The sequence below is a fragment of the Leuresthes tenuis genome, unplaced genomic scaffold (genome assembly GCF_036924035.1).
Source record: "Leuresthes tenuis unplaced genomic scaffold, fLeuTen1.0.hap1 SCAF_10, whole genome shotgun sequence".
NCBI lineage: Eukaryota > Metazoa > Chordata > Actinopteri > Atheriniformes > Atherinopsidae > Leuresthes > Leuresthes tenuis.
Window position 1 is genome coordinate 21984248 of NW_027325364.1, and position 18434 is coordinate 22002681.

An 18434-nucleotide genomic window follows, 5' to 3' on the forward strand; every position below is an offset into this window, starting at 1 on the left:
CCCACAATGTTTCCTCACTGTTGCAGCAAATTAAACAACCGTTGATTTAAACGTAAAATCTCGAGCGTCAAGTCTTCTGTGTGACTTTTGTTTTGTTTCTCCCATCAGAAAACCATCAAATCCAGGACCCTGGCATGTGAGCTCATCTACGTACAATATGTGAACCTCAACAGTTCGGCCACAGATCGTCTTTACCTCAAGTCGAAGTGAACTGTTTGGTTTGACAATGTCGAGTCGCCGGAAATCCACCACACCGTGCATGGTGCTGCCTTCTGATGTGGTGGAGCAGCAAATTGTTGAGGAGAAAACAGAAAGGACAAAGGAGGAAGAGGCGGGGGATGAGAAGGACGAGGGGAAGGTGAAGGAGGTAACAGAGGGGGGGCCGACTGTAGAGGAGCTTGGTCACGCTGTAGTGGTTGTCCCCACACCACCTGATGCAGGTGAGTGTCTGTTACGGATAATTAACAAGGCCACTTTCTAGGCCGACACCCAACCTTATTGTAAATCTAAACTGACGAAAAAAACACATTGGAAATACATGCCCAAACAAACTGTTCTTATCACCACTGTAGATGAAGCCAGTGTCTCCACTGTTGAGGACAACACAGTCATCAGCTCCTCACTGAAGTGCAGAGCCACTGATCCTCCTCAGGATCCGACTGGCGATCAGCCGATCCAGGAACAGCCGAGTGATTCACCTGAGGAGGGCGGAGCAGACCCTGCAGCTGTTTCTGCCATCTCTCTTAGCAAGACTCCAATCATGAGGATGAAGACCAAATCTGAACCCAAGAAAATTGCTGTCTCCCTAAAATCAGCTGATGAGGCAACAGAGGGTCTGGCAGGAGGTGGTGACGGGGAGCTGAGTGGAGAGCAGGAGCCTATTGAAGCCCCACTGGGACCAATGACACCTGTGGAGATGTTTCTTCATGACCCCATGAAGTTTGGGGGAGGTGGCTTCCTGGTCAGCTCGCCATCGGAACAGCAGAGGAAATCATCCATTTTAAACCCCACTATTCTGCCTGCTGGCCTGGCACAGGTAGAGAATGAAGATTATTACATTTGGTACATTTTTCAGTGGCTTTGTTGTAAGACTGCCATGTTTATGCATGTGAAAGGTCAAATACATGTTTCCAGACTCGACAGCAGCTTGGAGATATAAAAACCTCTGGAAGATTTTGAAAAAAGGATGCCGGGATTAAGTTAAACATTAACAGCAGGCCTGCAGTTGATGAATGTTTAGTTCAGGGAACAATACAACCGGACTGTCACTTGCCAAATAGAGCTCATGCATGATTTGACTTTTACCAGTATGTCACATTAGCAGCCACGGTATTTCTCAGTTCACTTTTCTTTGCTTCCAGGTGCTTTCTGCCTTTCAGGCCCAGCAGAGTGCAGCAGCGGCAGCGGCTCAGCCACAGCTACTGATTCCCCTAAGCAGTATCCCCTCCTACAGTGCAGCTATGGACACCAACCCTCTTCTGGGCAGCACTTACAAGAAGTTTCCTTACCCATCCATGGCAGAAATCAGCAGCCTGGCAGCACAGACACAGTTCACAGAGGAGCAGATCAAGGTAAAAGGAAAGAAAAGAAAAGAAAACTGTGAAGATTTTTTTGTGTGTGGGTAGATTCATTTTTCACCTGTTTGTGTCAGTTTGTAGATGTGGCTGAAATTTTACATCACAATATCATGATGGACCAGTATGGATTTCCAGGTCTAATAACTATATATGACAGTTACCTGTTTAATGTAGCCAATACTTATGTAATGTTAAGTGTTAACATTAATATTTAAATGTGAAAATGGTTGAAATAACAGAAATTCAATTTTTGGACTGAGGTGATATTTTGTTTTCTAATATAAGGATTACACAGTTTAGAGAGTCCATAAAGGATAATTAATTTTCAGCTGTGTTGTACTTTAGCTGATACGAGGAGTCAGGAGGACTGTTGATGCTTTCAACCTCAGTATCTCAAAGATGGGTCCTTAAACACTTAAGCTTAGACACAACTAACTGGCATCACAGAATCAGCTGAGTGAGAACGGTGACCTTGGTAAGAGTGGTGTATTCTGCAATGCCAGCTCCCTTGCACACATAAAGTCTATTCCCTCTAGCATCGAGGGTGGGCCTGACGCTTGGAATTTTTTTTGAAAATCAGTCACAACATCAGAAACACCCCCAGGCGACTCCAGTAGCCTTTATTGTAAAGTTGTATTACAGGAGGGCCGCAAAGAGAGAGATAAGGAAATGTAGCAACAGGCCTGGGCCGGGACTCAAACCCTGTTTGTAGAGGAACTTTAGCCTCTGAACATGGAATGCCAGCTCAATCAGTTGAGAAATTTGGCACCCCTTAATGACTCTTTATTTTTTAACTAAAGGTTACAGTTATATTTACGTTATCCCTGCATAGGTTTGGTTCTCAGCCCAGCGACTGAAACACGGTGTCAGCTGGACTCCAGAAGAAGTGGAGGAGGCCAGAAGGAAACAATTTAACGGGACCGTGCATACAGTGCCTCAGACCATCACTGTCATACCTGCGCACCAGCTGTCAGCAGCTGCTAACGGCCTGCAGTCCATCCTGCAGACCTGCCAGATAGTGGGCCAGCCTGGCCTTGTGTTCACACAGGTAGGTAAGGAATGAACGTGTTACATTTGAGCCAGTTTTTTAGGGGACTTATATACTTTAGGCTGTCAGGTTTTTTGCCTTTCGATCATATAAACATGAAAACATTGTTAATCCTGCATACATTACTTCAGCTATAAAATGAATACTGGGTTTACCAACAGTCCTGAATTCCAGTAATGTTAGATAATCTACTGAGAAATACTGAACTGGCTTTTCTAGTATTCATTGATTATATTTTATATAAGCAGTGAGCACAATCACCCTGAATGACATGTACACGTTGTAGGTTGGTCCAGGGGGGAATCTTCCAGTGACCAGTCCCATCACCCTGACTGTGGCAGGGTTACCCAGTCAGTCCCAGAGCTCCAGTAGAGTTTCCTGTCAACCCACTCCAACAAACAGTGAGCTGAAACGGGCTACCACAGTCCAGCCTCCCTCTCTGTCTCCACAGGTTGGGACACCACTTAGATCTGGTTCTGCTTGGTACCCGCATTCAGATCTGGCACTGAATGTGGGTTTGTATTTATGTATTACTGCTGACTGCACAAAAACTTGGCCCTCTGGGACGATAGAGATATCTTCACTCTTGCTGTCTGCATGCAAGTTTATGATTTTTAGACTTCAGTCGGTGCAGAAAATAACCACATTGGTGCTTCTGCTTGTATTAACTGTATTTGTGAATTCATGGTAGTTGCAGCAGTCTCACCTGTGGCTGTTTTGTCTTTCTCTGGTCAGGTGTTTGATACTTCAGTGTTTGACATTGCACAGCACAAACACTTGATTAATGGATTAATTTTCTCCCTTTCTTTCTAAGGAGAACTCGGCCCTTAGTGCTGACACATTCAGCATGCGACCTAAGAAATCCAAAGAGCAGCTGGCTGAATTGAAAGCTAGCTACCTGAAAAATCACTTTGTTACTGATGCAGAAATTGCCCGGTTGATGAAACTCACCAATCTGACAAAGGGTGAGATCAAAAAGTGGTTCAGTGACACCCGGTACAACCAGCGCAACTCCAAGAGCAGCCATGTCATTGTTTTCCACGATGGAGGAGGCAGAGGAGGGAGCAGCTCCAGCAGTGCTGCAAACACCACAATTGTTATTGACTCGAGCGATGAGACCCCCATATCTCCCCATCCGCCACGCACTCCTCCTGTGAAGGAGAAGGAGTCTCGACCCAAAACGTGGAACCCTTTCCCAGACTTCACCCTGCAGAAGTTTAAGGAGAAGACGCCAGAGCAGCTGGTGGTGCTAGAGGAGAGTTTTGAGAAGAGCAGTACTCCATCAGACGAAGAATTAAATCGTCTGAGAACAGAGACCAAACTGACACGGAGGGAGATTGACGCGTGGTTCACTGAGAGACGAAAAATGCCAGCCGGGAGTACTTCCTCCCCGGAGTCCTCTGAGGGAGGAAAAATGGAGGCAGACACTGGACAGACAGGAGAGCGAGGAGAAACAGGAGAGTTAAGCACCTCTCCTTTACCAGCCACCTCATCTCGAAAGGGTAGTCAAACTCCTCCTGGCAGTCGCAGTAAGCAGCTGCCCAGCAGCAGCAAGAAAGACATAAAAGATAAAAGCAAAAAGTCTCCGGAACAGCTCCATATTCTGAAAAGTGCCTTTGTGCGGACCCAGTGGCCGACACCAGAGGAGTACGACCAGCTGGCAGAGGAGAGCAGCCTTCCTCGCCCCTACATTGTCAGCTGGTTCGGGGACTCTCGCTATTCCTGGAAAAATGGAAACCTGAAATGGTTCTTTCAGTACCAAAGTGGCAACATCGAAGGACCAAACAGCGGAGGTGGTGCTAAAATGGGAGGCGGCAGTGGAGGTCGAAAAAGACGCGGTCGAAATCGTGGTTGGGGGCGATCCCGAACCAGGAAGCAACCAAGGAGATCCGCCTCATCCAGTGCAGATCTCATCAAATCAACCCCGTCAAAGAAATTCAAGACTGGGAGGGATGTCCTGAAGGAATATTATCTAAAGCACCACTTCCTCAACGAGCAAGATCTGGATGAACTTGTCACTAAGACCAACATGAGCTATGAACAGGTAATATATTTTTTTATCAGAAAATCACATTTTGTTGTGGCTCAATTTCCCTTGCTGCTGATCCACAAAAGGTCAGAGTTTCCCATACAGTGTTAGTGCTTGGACAGGCTACCCAAATATGTTTGAGAACCCACTCACAAATCTTTATTATTTACAACCCAAAGGAGTGAACTGAAATAGTTTAAAGCTACATGTAGCATTTAGATTCAGCCTCCTACCCCTCTTTCTCTATCACACATATCACACATAGTGCATCAGCCCCTGCACACTTAATGCAAACACATTGGATCAAGACGCAGTCAAAGTAAGAATGCTCAGCATCGTGTCCAGTTTTATTTAGCAAATTTTAGACCTCTTTTCAGAAGCTTTCAGCACTTTATTTTCTTAAAAAGAGCACCCAGCAAAAAATGTAGCAATGCTACGAACAAACTGTGATTTCCTTCTGTGTAAGACTGTTTGTCCCTCGTGCTGCTTTTCTCTGCTTCAAACACGGACAAGGAGACCCTGTATAACTGCATTACCATTAGAAATCCAGAATTAAGTTCTGTTCAACTGCAGTCTGTTCAGTGAGTGGCAGAATGAACTGGAAACACAGGATATCTTACAGGTTTTCTATTGCAACATGAATAACAATGAGTGAAAATATTGAATAATGACAAAAGCTATGTTGTAAGAGTAAATAAAATACAATTGTAATGTACGTCTGCCCTCCACCAGCACCCACGAGTACAGTCTCATTCTGTGGGAAACACAAGACAATTATCCATAAAGTCCATCCCTTCATTTCCATGTTTGCTATTCCTATCACAGGCTGTAGATTTTAAATGCGACCTGATTTGAAGTTTGTCATTGTTGAAGAATAACATAGCCCCAAAGTTTTATTTGATTGAACTTACTGCAGCCTAACTACATGAAAAATCGTGTATTCTTGTAATGGGATAAAAAGCAGGTTCAAAGGCCATTAATGGAACTCATTACTACATCATTACTCTGTAGGTATGAGTTGAACCACACCCATCTTCAAACCTTCGCCTTTATTCGCCTTCGTATTGATCTTTAAAGGGAAACACCATGCTTCTTTTTTTTTTCTCAAAGTGACACAGTCTCCTAAGGCATTAAAGAACTGTTTGTGACATGCTTTGGTCAAAATAGCAGAGCTACAGTACGACACCTCCCTTATGCCATGAATTTTCAGCTCTTTTCATAGCATTTGCTTTTAGGGCATGAATGAGCACCTCGACTCCACTCCACCCCTCTCTTGTGTGTTCTAATTGAGACCTGTCCTACAGCTCGTAGCTGCAATGCAAATGTAAATTTGGACTCAAATTAAACTCAGTACCTCTCGACCAACATTTTTACCATATGAGAGAGCATACAGTACCTAATCTGAGACCTAACAGCAGGATGCCAGCAAATTTAATCGCAGTTTTGTTCTCAAATACATACATTTCCCTAATCTGGAGTTTGGTCATGGACAACTGTTATCGATCACACTCGTGAGCGCAATGCCACGAGTCATGTGTTTAAGTGGTGACACAGCGCACCACAGATTCAAAGGCTGAAGTAATCTTTTGGGCAAAAACAGTCAAAAATCATGTTGTTATTCCTCCATCTCTGTGGCGCTCACTGACGCTGCCAATCCTGGGATTTACTGTCGCTCCATTGTTCTGCGCTTAAACTGCTGCTTCAATGCTGGTGCATTCAGTGACAAATTGGATAAAAAAATTAGAAATTGGATTCTAAGTCTGGATATAAAGCATTAGACAAAGTACTTGAGCATTACTATCACATTTCCTTCTTAAGTGAACTTATTGCTGATGAGAATCTGTAATTAAGCAACTAAGCAAAGGCAAGAAAGTTGTATGTTGTTATTAGAGTACATGACCTGCAGTCAACACCCAGTTAAGGTGTACGTTTGTCTATCAAAAGGTGCGGGAGTGGTTTGCAGAGGTCCAGCGACGCTTGGACGTGGGCTTAGATCCCTTCCTGGAGCCGGCTGTGGGGAGAACACACGGAGACAAAGCACAGGAGCACGAGGGGACGCAGGGAGAAACATCAGTGACCACCGAGGAGCAGACCGGCACGGGGTTGGGAGAAGAAGATGAGGAGGATGAAGAGGAGGAGGAGGATGACGGCGATGAAACAGACGACAGTGAGGTTTGGGAGCCATCACGTAGCGTCAGGAAATCTTTGTCCGTTTCTGAAGACTAGTGATTGTGGGAGGCAGGATGAAACATGGCTGAATGTTACAAGAAAAATACGTTTGTGATCAATGCTGGAACACAGTTAGCTCAACTGTTTTGTCGCCGATTTGCATGTGTAATCATTATTTTTTATGGTTTTCAGAATCGTGTTCCCACGAGACTAAAGGATTAGCTTTAGCTCACTCTCTTCATAATATTAGGAATCAAACTTTAATCAAGTTGGTAAAGCTGCCACTAAACAACAGCTTGTGAAAAGAAACTCCGTGATGTGCAGTCTTCAGGCTCAGCTGACAACAAAAACTCCTGAGTTGAAGTAGTTCTCCCAAAATGCAGGCGTTCAAATGAATAATGACTGTTTTCAGTTTAATGTCAAACAGTGAGGGCAGTTCACACAGTGATGCCAGGAGTTGTATGCTGTAATGAGCACATGATTCAATTCAAAATTTAATATGCAATGATATGAATGTTTCACCACGGATCTTGAACTAAAATATTAATAAAAAAGAAATAAATTCAATAAAAAAAGTCTTGATAGAAAGGTGCTGAAACATGTCTCACAGTTAAATGTCACTGCTGAGCTCCACTCACAGTGATCATACAGCTAACTGTGTGGTTCGTTTTATATGTTCATTTTAGCACGTACGAGGAATCGTGTTAAGCACCAGATCATCGAAACCAAGGTTGTTTGAACCGACGTGAATTTACAGTGACCTTATCTATCTGAGGCAAAGGCTTCGCTTGACGGTAGAAAAAAACAACCTTAATGTTGAATGAAAGCGTTTGAACAATGCAGGATGTCTTCCCTCCGTGCAGGATCATAGGATCTCGTGAATATCATCGATTTTTAACTGAACCCCTGCAGATCTGATGGGAAAGATGCCACAGAATTTGTTTGACCTGCACTGCTGTTAATGTTTTTAAAACTCATTGTTCACCGTTTTGATCGAAAACATCCTGTTGCCGCTCCAATCTTTTTTAAGTGGGTATGTAGATTCGGACAGTGCAAATCTACTGTGCCAAAGCTGAATGTGTTGCCTCCCCGGCAGTGAGCTACAGTTCGCTGCAGAGGCACTTTTTGTGAAAGAAATAATGCCCACTGTGAATTGGACCTTTGGCTGCACAGAAAGGACAAAGAGAAACTTTTGGTGCAGTATTTTCCTGCCGGTGGATGTCAGCGTAAGCGCCAGCTACAGATCCTGGGTGCTTTAGGAGTACACCTGTGCACATCTGACCATCCTGTGACATGACTGCAGTCAGTTTAACAGTATTCCAAGTAATAATTTGAATCCATTCTGCACTGAAATGAAAAACCCGAAGCACCTAAACTGAACTTTTTAAAAAAAAATGCACTTTGTCTGCTTGAGTCGATCAGTGATTAGGCACCTTACTCTCATATTATACCATGAAATGGCTCTGAGAGACTAAACCTTTTTTTGTATGACTACAAACTGAACCAGTATTTTGCCTTTTTTATCCTTAGTATGTTTTTTGCAAGGAGGAATATTACCAGTGTATGATTTTTAAAAACAAATATGATACAGTATGTGTTTTAAAGTTGGATGTTTTTATGGCTAAAAACAAAAAAAGAAAATCTTCTTTGCAGTTTTCTTTCACCAAATTGCACGCGTGTTGTTTGTATCACTTTAAATGACACTCACGACGCCTCCTCTGTGGCCCTCTATGGTCAAATGAATAACTGCACTCATGATGCACACCTCCCCAAACGTGTTCTGACGATGATATTGGTCTCCTGAAATTGCTCACAACACGTGGAGACATGAAACATGGTGGAAGGGACCTCTTCAAAAGACAGAGAACTGTTAAACTAAAACAGATGAGTCTTGTACAATCTGCAATAGTTGTGGTGAAAGCACAGTGTGGCCTTTCCTTTATCGTCGGATGTGTTTTTTTTTTTTAACACACTCATACTTTTTGAACTAAGACGACAATAGAGCGAGCAGTCTCAACTGCTGTCCTTCACCGATCGGGGAGAAATGAAACTTTTCTGGAAACCCTATGTGCCTAAATGGCTTGTACGCTTGATTGAACTGAAGTTCACAAACTCTTGACTGTGGAAATCGAAAATCTACTTCCATAAGAGGCATCGTGAAGTTTACTCTGGCGACTCCTCAAACCCGATGGTTCTGAACTCGATTGAGGTTTTGTCGCTTGTCGCACCACATTTAGGCATCTTTTGGATACAATTTTTAATTTGAACGAGAGTCTCGGCAACAAAAAATGTCTGTCGGCTGTAAAAACTGGCTTGTTTTTTTTAGGAACCGAGGGAGAGCTGAAAGGACAGCTCCAAAGTGTTGAAGTATGGTTTGGCCATTTACTGCATGCCGTAACCAAGACGAACAACGGCTCATTTTGTACATATTCTATGTTCACTTTGTATACTTGGGACAGTAGAAGTCTAATCTGGGCTAAGCCACCTGTCTAGATTTTATAACACCAGTTCCGTTTTTCTTATCTAATTCACTGAAGTCAAAGCTTCTAGTTTCATGTTCATGTCCCTGACTCAGCTTTGATTAGCTAATTTCATTTTGTGTATATGTTACCAGCTCAAATTGAGTCACTCTTCTATAGTCAGAAGTTTGTACCCCTTTAATAAGCATTTGATTCTTGGTGTTTTACATGTCCACAGAATGAGTGGTTTAGTCCACAGGTTAGGCATCCTGCTCCCAGGTATCCAGCCCCCATTCTCTTACTGTTTATTCTTTTCTTACATTTAAGTCTCTTCTGAATGATTTTATATGCTTATATCGACAAAAATACTGTGTCCTTTTCAGATAGTCTGACGGTGGATTGCTTGCTAAGAAGACAGACTCATAATACAAAATGTATAATAGAATGGTGCTTTGAAATAGAAACACTTATCGTGTTCAGTCTGTGTGGCCCAAAGTGGCTTTTTGGTACTTTGGTTGCAAAAAATGCAAAATCAGAACTCAGTAGAAAAGACATACACTTAAGGAGAAGAATTTCTCATGAAAAGCTGCTGGAACAGCGTGGGGATGTCTTCTTTATTTGCCAAGGATATGGTCCAAAATTGACCCTGAACCTAAAAGACACATTTCGACATACGCAATGTAACATTATAAGAGACAAAAACATGTGAAATTGTTGTCGCTTTTAAGATTTAAGAAGTTTAAAGAAGTTAATTTGTCATGACTATAGAACACAGTTCTAAAATGAGGCTTTTGGAGTCAGTTAAAAAGAAAAAACAATATTTAACAAAAGTTACTGTTTCATTTTTTACATATTTCCACAAAATACAGACAGCTTTTCAGGTAAGATTTCCACAACTGGCAAATTATTGGTAGAAACAGAAGCTAATTGACTTTGTTGTGATGTAATTTCCCAGCATCTGTTTAGGTGCCATGTCTGCTCACTGAGTTTGGATTCTGCATCCAGCACTCATCCTGTGTCCCAGTTAACCCTGTGCAGTAGAGCTAAGAGCCGACATTGTGATCTGAGTAGTTTACCTTGCGTCCTGCTGTGCTCATGTGTGATATTTGTAACCTTTGCTGTACCTATGCTGTGGTCCTCGCTCATTTTCTGTAATTAGACAGGTAGTTAGGTTGAATGTTCTGTACAACAATCAGACATTCACGTGTTCTTACCATACAACCTCCAGCTTTATTATAAAGAAGAAAAAAAAACACCGTGTCAGGATGGTGATAATGTTCGTAGTTTTTTTTCTCCAAGTTACCGCTTGTAGGTTTTCTCTCGGTTTTGCTTTCTTACCCGAATCATCGCAATGATCTCTAAGCATTTATAATAAGTTACAGTTGGTTCAGCTGATACATATGATGTGGGGAGAATGCATTGATTTTACTGTATGCTCTATCTTAATAAATGGGCTAAAGCCAATTTAAAGTGACATTACTCCTGACTTTCACTGACACAGCTTTCAGGCCGAGATTTAATTACCTTGCAAATAAGCTGTAAGACTTTACCATGTTCAACGTTCATGACCACACAGTTCGATTTGGATGAAGTACTCGTCATAAGCTTAAGACGTCATGATCTGCAGTACTGTTTTTGGAGAGCTGAGGAGACTTTGCGGCCCCTGCGTTTATCAGCTTGTTGCTGTAAATGTTCATTTAAAACCCCAGCTCTTAATTAGACTTAATTTCCAGTTTGATTTAGAAAAGTTATACATTGTTGACTTGTTTCAGGACAAAACTACAACTAACTGCTTTTAAAACTGAGCTATACCAAAAGTTCAAGGAAATGCAGAAGTATTTACATATCTGTCAACATTGGTGCATCAAAGTGAACAGAGCTAGCATTATTGTCAAGTTTAGAGATGCAAAAAAGATACAAAAGTCCAGAGGACTTAATGCCATAATTCCAGCCCTGAACTGAAACTCGGTGGTGTGACGGCAGTTAATTTTCATATGGGCAGCTAGGAAGGAAGTAAAATGAGAAAGGGAATAAAAGAAGCCGTGTCTGATAGAGGGAATCATATGAACATCAGTGTGGAGTGAAGAAAACCTGCCAAGGTGAGTGAAGTTAGCACAGTCTGAAATGTTAACTTTTCCTCCCAGACATTTCTTTTTCATGTACGAGGATGCCTCTGTGTCCAACTTTTCAGCCTTTGTTCATCTGTGTCTGTTGACATAAAACAAATCATTTCACTAAACAAATTACTGTTTTTGCCCTCTAAAGATGCTGTGGATTCTGTTGTTCATCTGTATGATTGGTAAGTTCCTCATCTGATTCATGTTACAGTGTACCATGCCTCCGTATTATTACCAAGGAATAAAAATTCTGACCATGCTAGAACTAACAACTTAGTTTTACTGTGAACTGAGTCATTATTAAACAGGACTGAAGTTGAGCTCTCTGAGCAGAAACCAATAATATTAACTAGACTTATCTTAAAGCACACCTGTCGTATCCAAGTATTTGCTTTTATTCAGTGGATGAGTAAACAGCGTGCAGCTGTATGATCTAGGGCTAGGATAATCTTCAGGACAAAAAAAATGTGAGATGTACTTTGATTTAGGTTCTGACTGCATCTTTTTTGTGAGCAGGATGGGAGCCAGGACAGGGGAATCAATGCGGTGAGTATTATATGAGTTTGTCACTGTTCAAAAACACCCTGTTTTACACAGTAGGAGCAGATATGCTGTCAAATGAGTTGGTGAATTTAAAAAAAGAAAAAAAAAGTGGAACAAAATCAACTAAGCAGGAGCAGCATACGATTTAATGTTTTAATTTCTTCCCAACATTTCGCTTCTGCTGCTAACTTTGAATCTGATCTGAATTCAGATTGTTGTCATTTTGGGTTCATTCCATGTTTTTAAGGCCTCACCCAGTCACCGATACAAACATCTTATTTTCTCTTCAGTAACATACAAAGGATGCAAAGGTTTGAAAAGACTTCTGGGCTGGACTAAGCCGCTGCTATTTGAAGCTCCTCATGACGCCCTGAATTGAAATGCTGTGTCATTTTCTCTTTTCTTCTACAGAGAGAATTCTGAATCTGACCAATACAACATCATCTCAGTCTTCAAACTATGTTGATAATAACCTAAACTACAGTTCTGCCAGAGCTACCGATGGGGATGTATCAACATGTTCCAACACCATGGAGTTACACAAATCCTGGTGGAGACTTGATCTGCACGGTGTTTACAACATTTCCTGTATCTCTATATACAACATAAAGGAAGACCATACCTCCATGAAAAATTCTAAAATCTACATTGGCAACTCCCGAAAAGACAACGGCACCACCAACACTGAGTAAGAACCTCAAGTTACCTTGAGCTGCTTGATTTCACATTTTCACTTTGGCTCGTGTTGGATCTCATGTACTGCATCTACGACTGACCTTTAAACAGGAATCTCTGAGCCTAATAGAAATTTCTAAGGAACAGCCCTGGTGATGACATACATGGTTAAAGTTAACTGTCAGTGTCTGTAGAATACTGGAGGTGCTGAAAACGTTGTTTTTAATAGTTTGCGTGGTTGACACATTAGTCAGTAGCACAATGTCGGTTTTACTTACTTAACTGACAGCTAAATGTTCTGATAAAATTGTATAATTACAGCTCATGAACTGGCAAAACACGGATGATTGATGAGGTTACTGCTTGCTTTACCTTTTCCAGCTTCAACATCTCACTTCTCTTGCTCTTCCAGACATTTATTGTTTGTTTGTTTGTTTCACAGGGTTTGCAATATTAGCAAAATAAAAGTAACACGCAACAATGACTTTAAGCTTGACCATCCAGCAGTGGGGCGCTACATCATTGTGACCATCCAAAATGACAAGAAGCCTGTAATTCTATGTGAGGTGAACATCACCGGCACTGAGAAAGGTGAGTGTAACACTCTCAGCTCTCATACTGAGGCATAGTAGCAGATTAGTAGCTGCAGACAAGTTGAGTTAAAAAAAAAAGTAAGATGATAATCCAAAAGCAAATATCGTGCTATTAACCAACGTTAGGAGACTTCAGATTTCATCGTGAATATATTTGTATGACTCCAACTTGTAACACACTATCAGAAAGGCTGCATCCAGGATGGTTTGGAATATCTGTGAACAACGGACGGATACAGAACTCAAGGATTGACGTGTAATGCACTCTGATGTCTGTGTGGGCCTCAGTTTCACACCATTTCTGCTTTTCTCTTGGAGAAATGTACATATTTGTTTCAATGTGACGAGGAAGCATCAGAGTGAGGTGGAGCTGATTGAGGAATACTCTGTCCTGATCAAACTGAAGCATTTTTCTTCTCCCTTTTAATTGGCTTCGCTGAGTCACTATAACTGTTTGGTAGATCATTATTTTCAATTGTTTTAAGTTAAGTTCTCTTCTCGTCCAGAATCCCCTTTTGTTCTGATCAAAAAGAAGATGATGTGGGAAGACGCCTTGTACTACTGCAGAGATAATTACGAGGACCTGGCCTCCGTCCTTAATGAAGATGCACAGGCATTTGCTGAGCTTGAGGCTGAGAAGGCAGACACTGACTTTGTTTGGCTGGGCCTTCACTTCACCTGCACCCTGCAGTTCTGGTTCTGGGTTGATGACCATAGGCTACAGTTTAAACGTTGGCATAATGACACCGAAACAGCAGACTGTGCCATGAGTGGTGCCATGGAGAAAAGAGAGGACCATTACTGGGTCGTGAAGTCTGACTTTGACGCGTATAATTTCATTTGTGCAAAGTAAAAAAAAAAAAAAAAGAGAGAGAGAAAAAGCACATTATTTGGTTTTGTTAGTTTAGTTAGAGAAAAGTCAGTGTAGTGAAATGATAATTGTCTTTTCAGTTTGTATCAGAGTTAAATGGTTGTCATGTTTTTTTTTCCCTCCTGTGTAACAGACCACTTTTGTGACAACGTCCCTTACATTTCTGTAAACGTGTCCTGCTGTTGGCTGGTGTCTCTTCTTCTTTCTTTTTTTTTTTGTTTTCCTTGTATCGAGTCATAGAATCTGGAATGATAAGATTAAGTTGTTTTATCCTTTTTTATGGAAGTGGATGCTTGACTATAGAATAGATTTGAATATTTCTGTTGGCTGGGTCATTGGGTTCATACTATATATATATATTTATAGATATCTATATACATATATCCATATCTCACACATTCACTGATGTGCATAACTTTGTCACTGTTTGAAAATAAATTTTAGAATACATTAAAACAAACACTCTATTTTGCATTCAAATTTATTTTATTGTTGCTTTAATGTTATTAAGTATGTGTATTATCTCTGCATAGAATGGAAAATATACAGAAACGCTGCTTAACATTGTAATAGCTCTTTAGTGTGGAGCACACACAGCGTTTAATTTTGCTTCAATTTTGGTTGGGCTGATAACCGAGCGTGCGTCGCTTCTCTCGCTCTTTCGTTATTAGTCGGAACCTTTGTGCCCGGAACCTTTGTTACGTAACACTGTATTCGAAGCACAGTTGTTAATGAAGGACCGTAAGGGTGCAAACGAACAGACGGGGATTCTGAGGAACTGGCGATTCTTTTCGGGTCCGGATGGAGATATTAGGGAGCACGTTCGACGAGTCGGTTTTTTCGGAGGCCAGAGACCGAGTGTGTGTGTCTCTGTCTTCTTACAACGCCAAAGTGTGTGAACCAGAGGTGAGACACCGTGCAGAAGGGAAAACTAGTCCGATTCTCGGGGTTTGCAGCTCTTTCTCTAACAGGAACCACAAACGCATTTCTCATCTTTCCTCACTGACAGTTGTGTGTTTCCAAACTCTAATATTGAGAGCTTAAAAACTAATTAATGGGACTTATTGTGTTCTTACTTTCAAGTATTCAGATTTAATTTTGCACATTAAATTTGATGTTTAATAGTTTTTTTTTCGCATGCATCGCAACACACATAACATAACCTATACCGAATTTAGTAACAATAACAATATCTTCCCATTTTTGGGAAGACACCTAATTGTACACGTGAAGCGTTACCCAGAATATTCTGTTGTCCATTCATTGTCCAAGTCTGATGCCTCATCTGAACAAATGAAGCTGCTGCAACCACAGACACCAGAAGATATGATGGAGAAAAAGCCCTCTTAGCTGAAAGATGAAATAAAACGTCTCTAATTTATGAAGGAACAAAAAAAAAAAAAAGTTGTTTTCTCTTGTGTTGTATCTTTAACACTTTCACAGCTTGGTTATATTAGTGTGTACATATTTTAATGTATTTTTGTCGTTTGTGTTGTGTCTTTGTTTCTGGATTCAGTACAAGTTTTCCATTTTTTTTTTTATTAAGTTGTGATCTTTTCTCCTCTCGTTCCCCTGCGCAGTGGTTTTGTGAGAGCGGTGCCCTCGATACTGGGGATTCTTTAGAGAAGCAAAAAGTGTACAAGTTCAGAGGCGACTTGGCTGTGAGACAAGGGAACTATCAGGTGATTAAAGTGTGTCTGTTTGATCTGTCACCTCTTAGTCTCGCATCCCAAACTGACAAATCACCTGCCAAGTTTGTCGGAAACCAACACAAAAAGCAGAAACTGTTAATGAGCTCCAGGAATTAGCAAGCCTGTCCATGGAAACTGTACTAAAACACTGTGGTCATGCGACCGTATACAAATCTGACTGTCTCTGATGTTAGGATAGCTGTTAACAGAGCTTGTAGCAAATAGGTTTCTTGACAGCCCCCCGTCCATAGAGACCCTTTCTGATTGGGCTTTGGCCAGACAGTTTGGCAAACAAGGAAGTCTGGCTGCCTTGTGACAAAATGTAAAGAAGTGAAGTTTGGCTTGGGACTTTTGCCCAGAGTTTCATGCTGTGAAATGTAAATTATTGACTTGACTCTCACTCATTCTCACTTTGAGGTTTAAACATCTCATTGTCTCTGATCCCCTCCTCTGTTGTCTGTGTGGTTCAGAGTGCCTTGGAGGCATATGGCAGCTGCCTGAAATGGATCGCCGACAACAACCTGAGCATCAGGCGAGACGTACTGGAGGGAATGGCTCGATGCTGCACCAAGCTGGGACAGAGGGACAAGGCGCTGAACTGGGCTGATTTACTGGTAAATCTTTTCCAGAACAAGAACACCTGAAGGACACTGAACCTGTCATTATGCGATTAGGCGTAGGAGTAGAATGAGCCGTAGATGAGAGGTTTGAACATCAGATCTTATTCAGTTAACAGTAATGGCCATTCCAGACGTGTCATTAGATTTTGGAAGAAAACCGTAGCTTTAACTTTTGGAACTCTTGATAATTTTTCAAGTATAAGATTCTATTTAGAATTGGGTTCATTATGAATTGGCATGTGTATTCTGAATAACTTCTAAAAAATTATCTCAGATTTTGTTATATTAAATAAGAATGTTCTGAACCAAAGTCATTGATATGATTTTAATTTTAGGCAAGTCCAGAGGTTTTAAGATGAAGTGCAAAATTACCATCATGTCTAAGCCAACTTTACAACCTCTGCTGTCAGCTTAACCAAACATGGAAGCAAGGCATCCCTCGAAGCCCAAAATGGCCATTCCTCAGTTGACAGTAACATGTACACCATCTCTCTCCAGAGCAAAGAAGCCTCCAATACCTGTCACCTGACCAGCCTCTTGCTGCTTAAGGTCAGTATCGGCCAGATAACACACACATATTAACTTATTTTTTGTTCATAATCTAGATTAGTTTGTTGGAGTGCACTGTCTCTTAACTGAAACCCAAACCTCTCCTAAAGGTCAGCATCTACCAGCGTTTTGGGGCCATAGGATCAAAGCTGTCATGTCTGCAGCAGCTGTGTAGCCTGCTGCCCTTCAACCCCTGGCACTGGTTCAGCCTGGGACAGACGTGTTTACAGCTGCTAGACAGCAACACAAACACGGGTACGGTTAGCTTAGCTTCCTGTATTAACACCCGCAGTGTTTCTTGAGCCACCCCTCATTTTCTCTTTATATTTAGCTTCCAAGGAGCCAGACTTTCTTGTAGTCTTTTAAGCAGTAGTTCTCCAGGCTTTCTGAAGATCTTTCAAAGTTTTTCTTTGTCCATTTTCAGAAGAATGTGTTTCGCTAAGTCACTGAACACTGATCTATGAATCATTCAATCATAAAAAGGGAACCTAACTCACGGGATGAACCGGTCCTGTTCTTCTTCCATCTCGCCGCTAGAATCTGCACAGGAGCTCATAGATGGAGAGAGCGAGCAACAGGAGGAGATGGGAGAGCTCAGTAAGGACTGGCTGTGGCTCAAAGCTGGCATCTGTTTCATCAGGACGAGGTACAGTCTGCTATTGTAACGTCTTTGTTTACTTACAGTATTTAAAACTCATGTGTGCACAGCTGAAAAAAAAAAAAACAATTATCCAGGAAGCTGCAAGTGGTTGCCAACAGATCTGAAGTGCAAACATATATTCTGGAAAAATAAATGTTTTTCCAAACTGATGAAATGCAATATCAGCTTGGGATGAATAATAAGAGATGCACTTTGACATTAATGGTACAAACTCATTTCTTCTGCCTCCCACAGACTGCTGTTGACTATCCTTCGGCAGCAGCAGTCCTCTTTTGTATTGCAGCGCAGTGAAAATGCCCTACAGAAGACGGAGGAGGCATTACAGCGGCTAAATCTTAAAGAGACAACACTACAGGCTCTAACTGAGGCGAGGACACCTTTTACAACCTTTTCTTTCTTTTTTTAAACAAGCATGCAGTATCCAGGCTACAATTTCAGGCAGTCTGGCGTTCAGATGAATCACATGTCCACACTAACGCCTCCTCTTTCGTCTCCTAGGTGATGTCAGAGGACCTGATCCCAGAGAAGATGAGGGAGGACTACCAGGACGGCGAGAGCCTGACCAGTGTGTGTGTGCAGAGCTTCGCAGAGCGCTGGTGGAACAAGATCCTGCTGACAGGCGTATTAGAGACGGACCGAGTACAGAGCCGGTCCTAATGGCTCGGCATCGATTGTCTGCAGAAAGTCGGGAGATGACAAAAGAACGTGCACAAGATGTTTCAAGTGGCAATATTCCGACATGTGACTGTACAGACCGCTTATTATATTGTTTACTTCTTACTGTGCGAAACACATGGTGTGGCAGTGAATGTGTTCTACCAACATTTTTTTT

General features: G+C 41.7%; 3 protein-coding genes across 5 annotated transcripts in view; all 3 read left to right on the forward strand.

Moving 5' to 3' along the window:
• LOC140316785 (zinc fingers and homeoboxes protein 1-like) overlaps positions 1 to 10756 on the forward strand; it is a 12641-nt gene extending 1885 nt beyond the window's left edge. For all 3 annotated transcript variants that reach the window (XM_072394756.1, XM_072394754.1, XM_072394755.1), the window contains exons 2-8: positions 109 to 440; positions 573 to 1036; positions 1362 to 1571; positions 2410 to 2625; positions 2912 to 3076; positions 3440 to 4669; positions 6599 to 10756. In XM_072394756.1, the coding sequence (XP_072250857.1) occupies positions 227 to 440; positions 573 to 1036; positions 1362 to 1571; positions 2410 to 2625; positions 2912 to 3076; positions 3440 to 4669; positions 6599 to 6880 (2781 nt within the window). In that variant the 5' untranslated portion in view covers positions 109 to 226 and the 3' untranslated portion in view covers positions 6881 to 10756. The remainder of the gene's footprint in view (positions 1 to 108; positions 441 to 572; positions 1037 to 1361; positions 1572 to 2409; positions 2626 to 2911; positions 3077 to 3439; positions 4670 to 6598) is intronic.
• Positions 10757 to 10847: 91 nt separating this feature from the next.
• LOC140316788 (uncharacterized) lies at positions 10848 to 14541 on the forward strand. The gene is made up of 5 exons (XM_072394760.1): positions 10848 to 11581; positions 11916 to 11945; positions 12354 to 12630; positions 13060 to 13208; positions 13717 to 14541. Exons 1-5 carry the CDS (start codon positions 11548 to 11550, stop codon positions 14061 to 14063), a joined length of 837 nt encoding a protein of 278 aa, XP_072250861.1. The 5' UTR covers positions 10848 to 11547; the 3' UTR covers positions 14064 to 14541.
• A 289-nt stretch (positions 14542 to 14830) lies between these two features.
• On the forward strand, positions 14831 to 18434 carry cunh8orf76 (chromosome unknown C8orf76 homolog). Its single transcript, XM_072394741.1, has 8 exons — positions 14831 to 14987; positions 15662 to 15763; positions 16243 to 16386; positions 16891 to 16941; positions 17052 to 17196; positions 17479 to 17587; positions 17837 to 17969; positions 18101 to 18434. Exons 1-8 carry the CDS (start codon positions 14883 to 14885, stop codon positions 18257 to 18259), a joined length of 948 nt encoding a protein of 315 aa, XP_072250842.1. The 5' UTR covers positions 14831 to 14882; the 3' UTR covers positions 18260 to 18434.

Coding starts and splice junctions, on each gene's coding strand:
- LOC140316788 (XM_072394760.1), top strand. CDS start 11,548: ATGCTGTGGATTCTGTTGTTCATCTGTATGATTG. Junction 11,582..11,915: donor GTTGTTCATCTGTATGATTG/GTAAGTTCCTCA, acceptor TTTTGTGAGCAG/GATGGGAGCCAGGACAGGGG. Junction 13,209..13,716: donor CATCACCGGCACTGAGAAAG/GTGAGTGTAACA, acceptor CTTCTCGTCCAG/AATCCCCTTTTGTTCTGATC.
- cunh8orf76 (XM_072394741.1), top strand. CDS start 14,883: ATGGAGATATTAGGGAGCACGTTCGACGAGTCGGTTTTTTCGGAGGCC. Junction 16,942..17,051: donor CCAGCCTCTTGCTGCTTAAG/GTCAGTATCGGC, acceptor CCTCTCCTAAAG/GTCAGCATCTACCAGCGTTT. Junction 17,970..18,100: donor CACTACAGGCTCTAACTGAG/GCGAGGACACCT, acceptor TTCGTCTCCTAG/GTGATGTCAGAGGACCTGAT.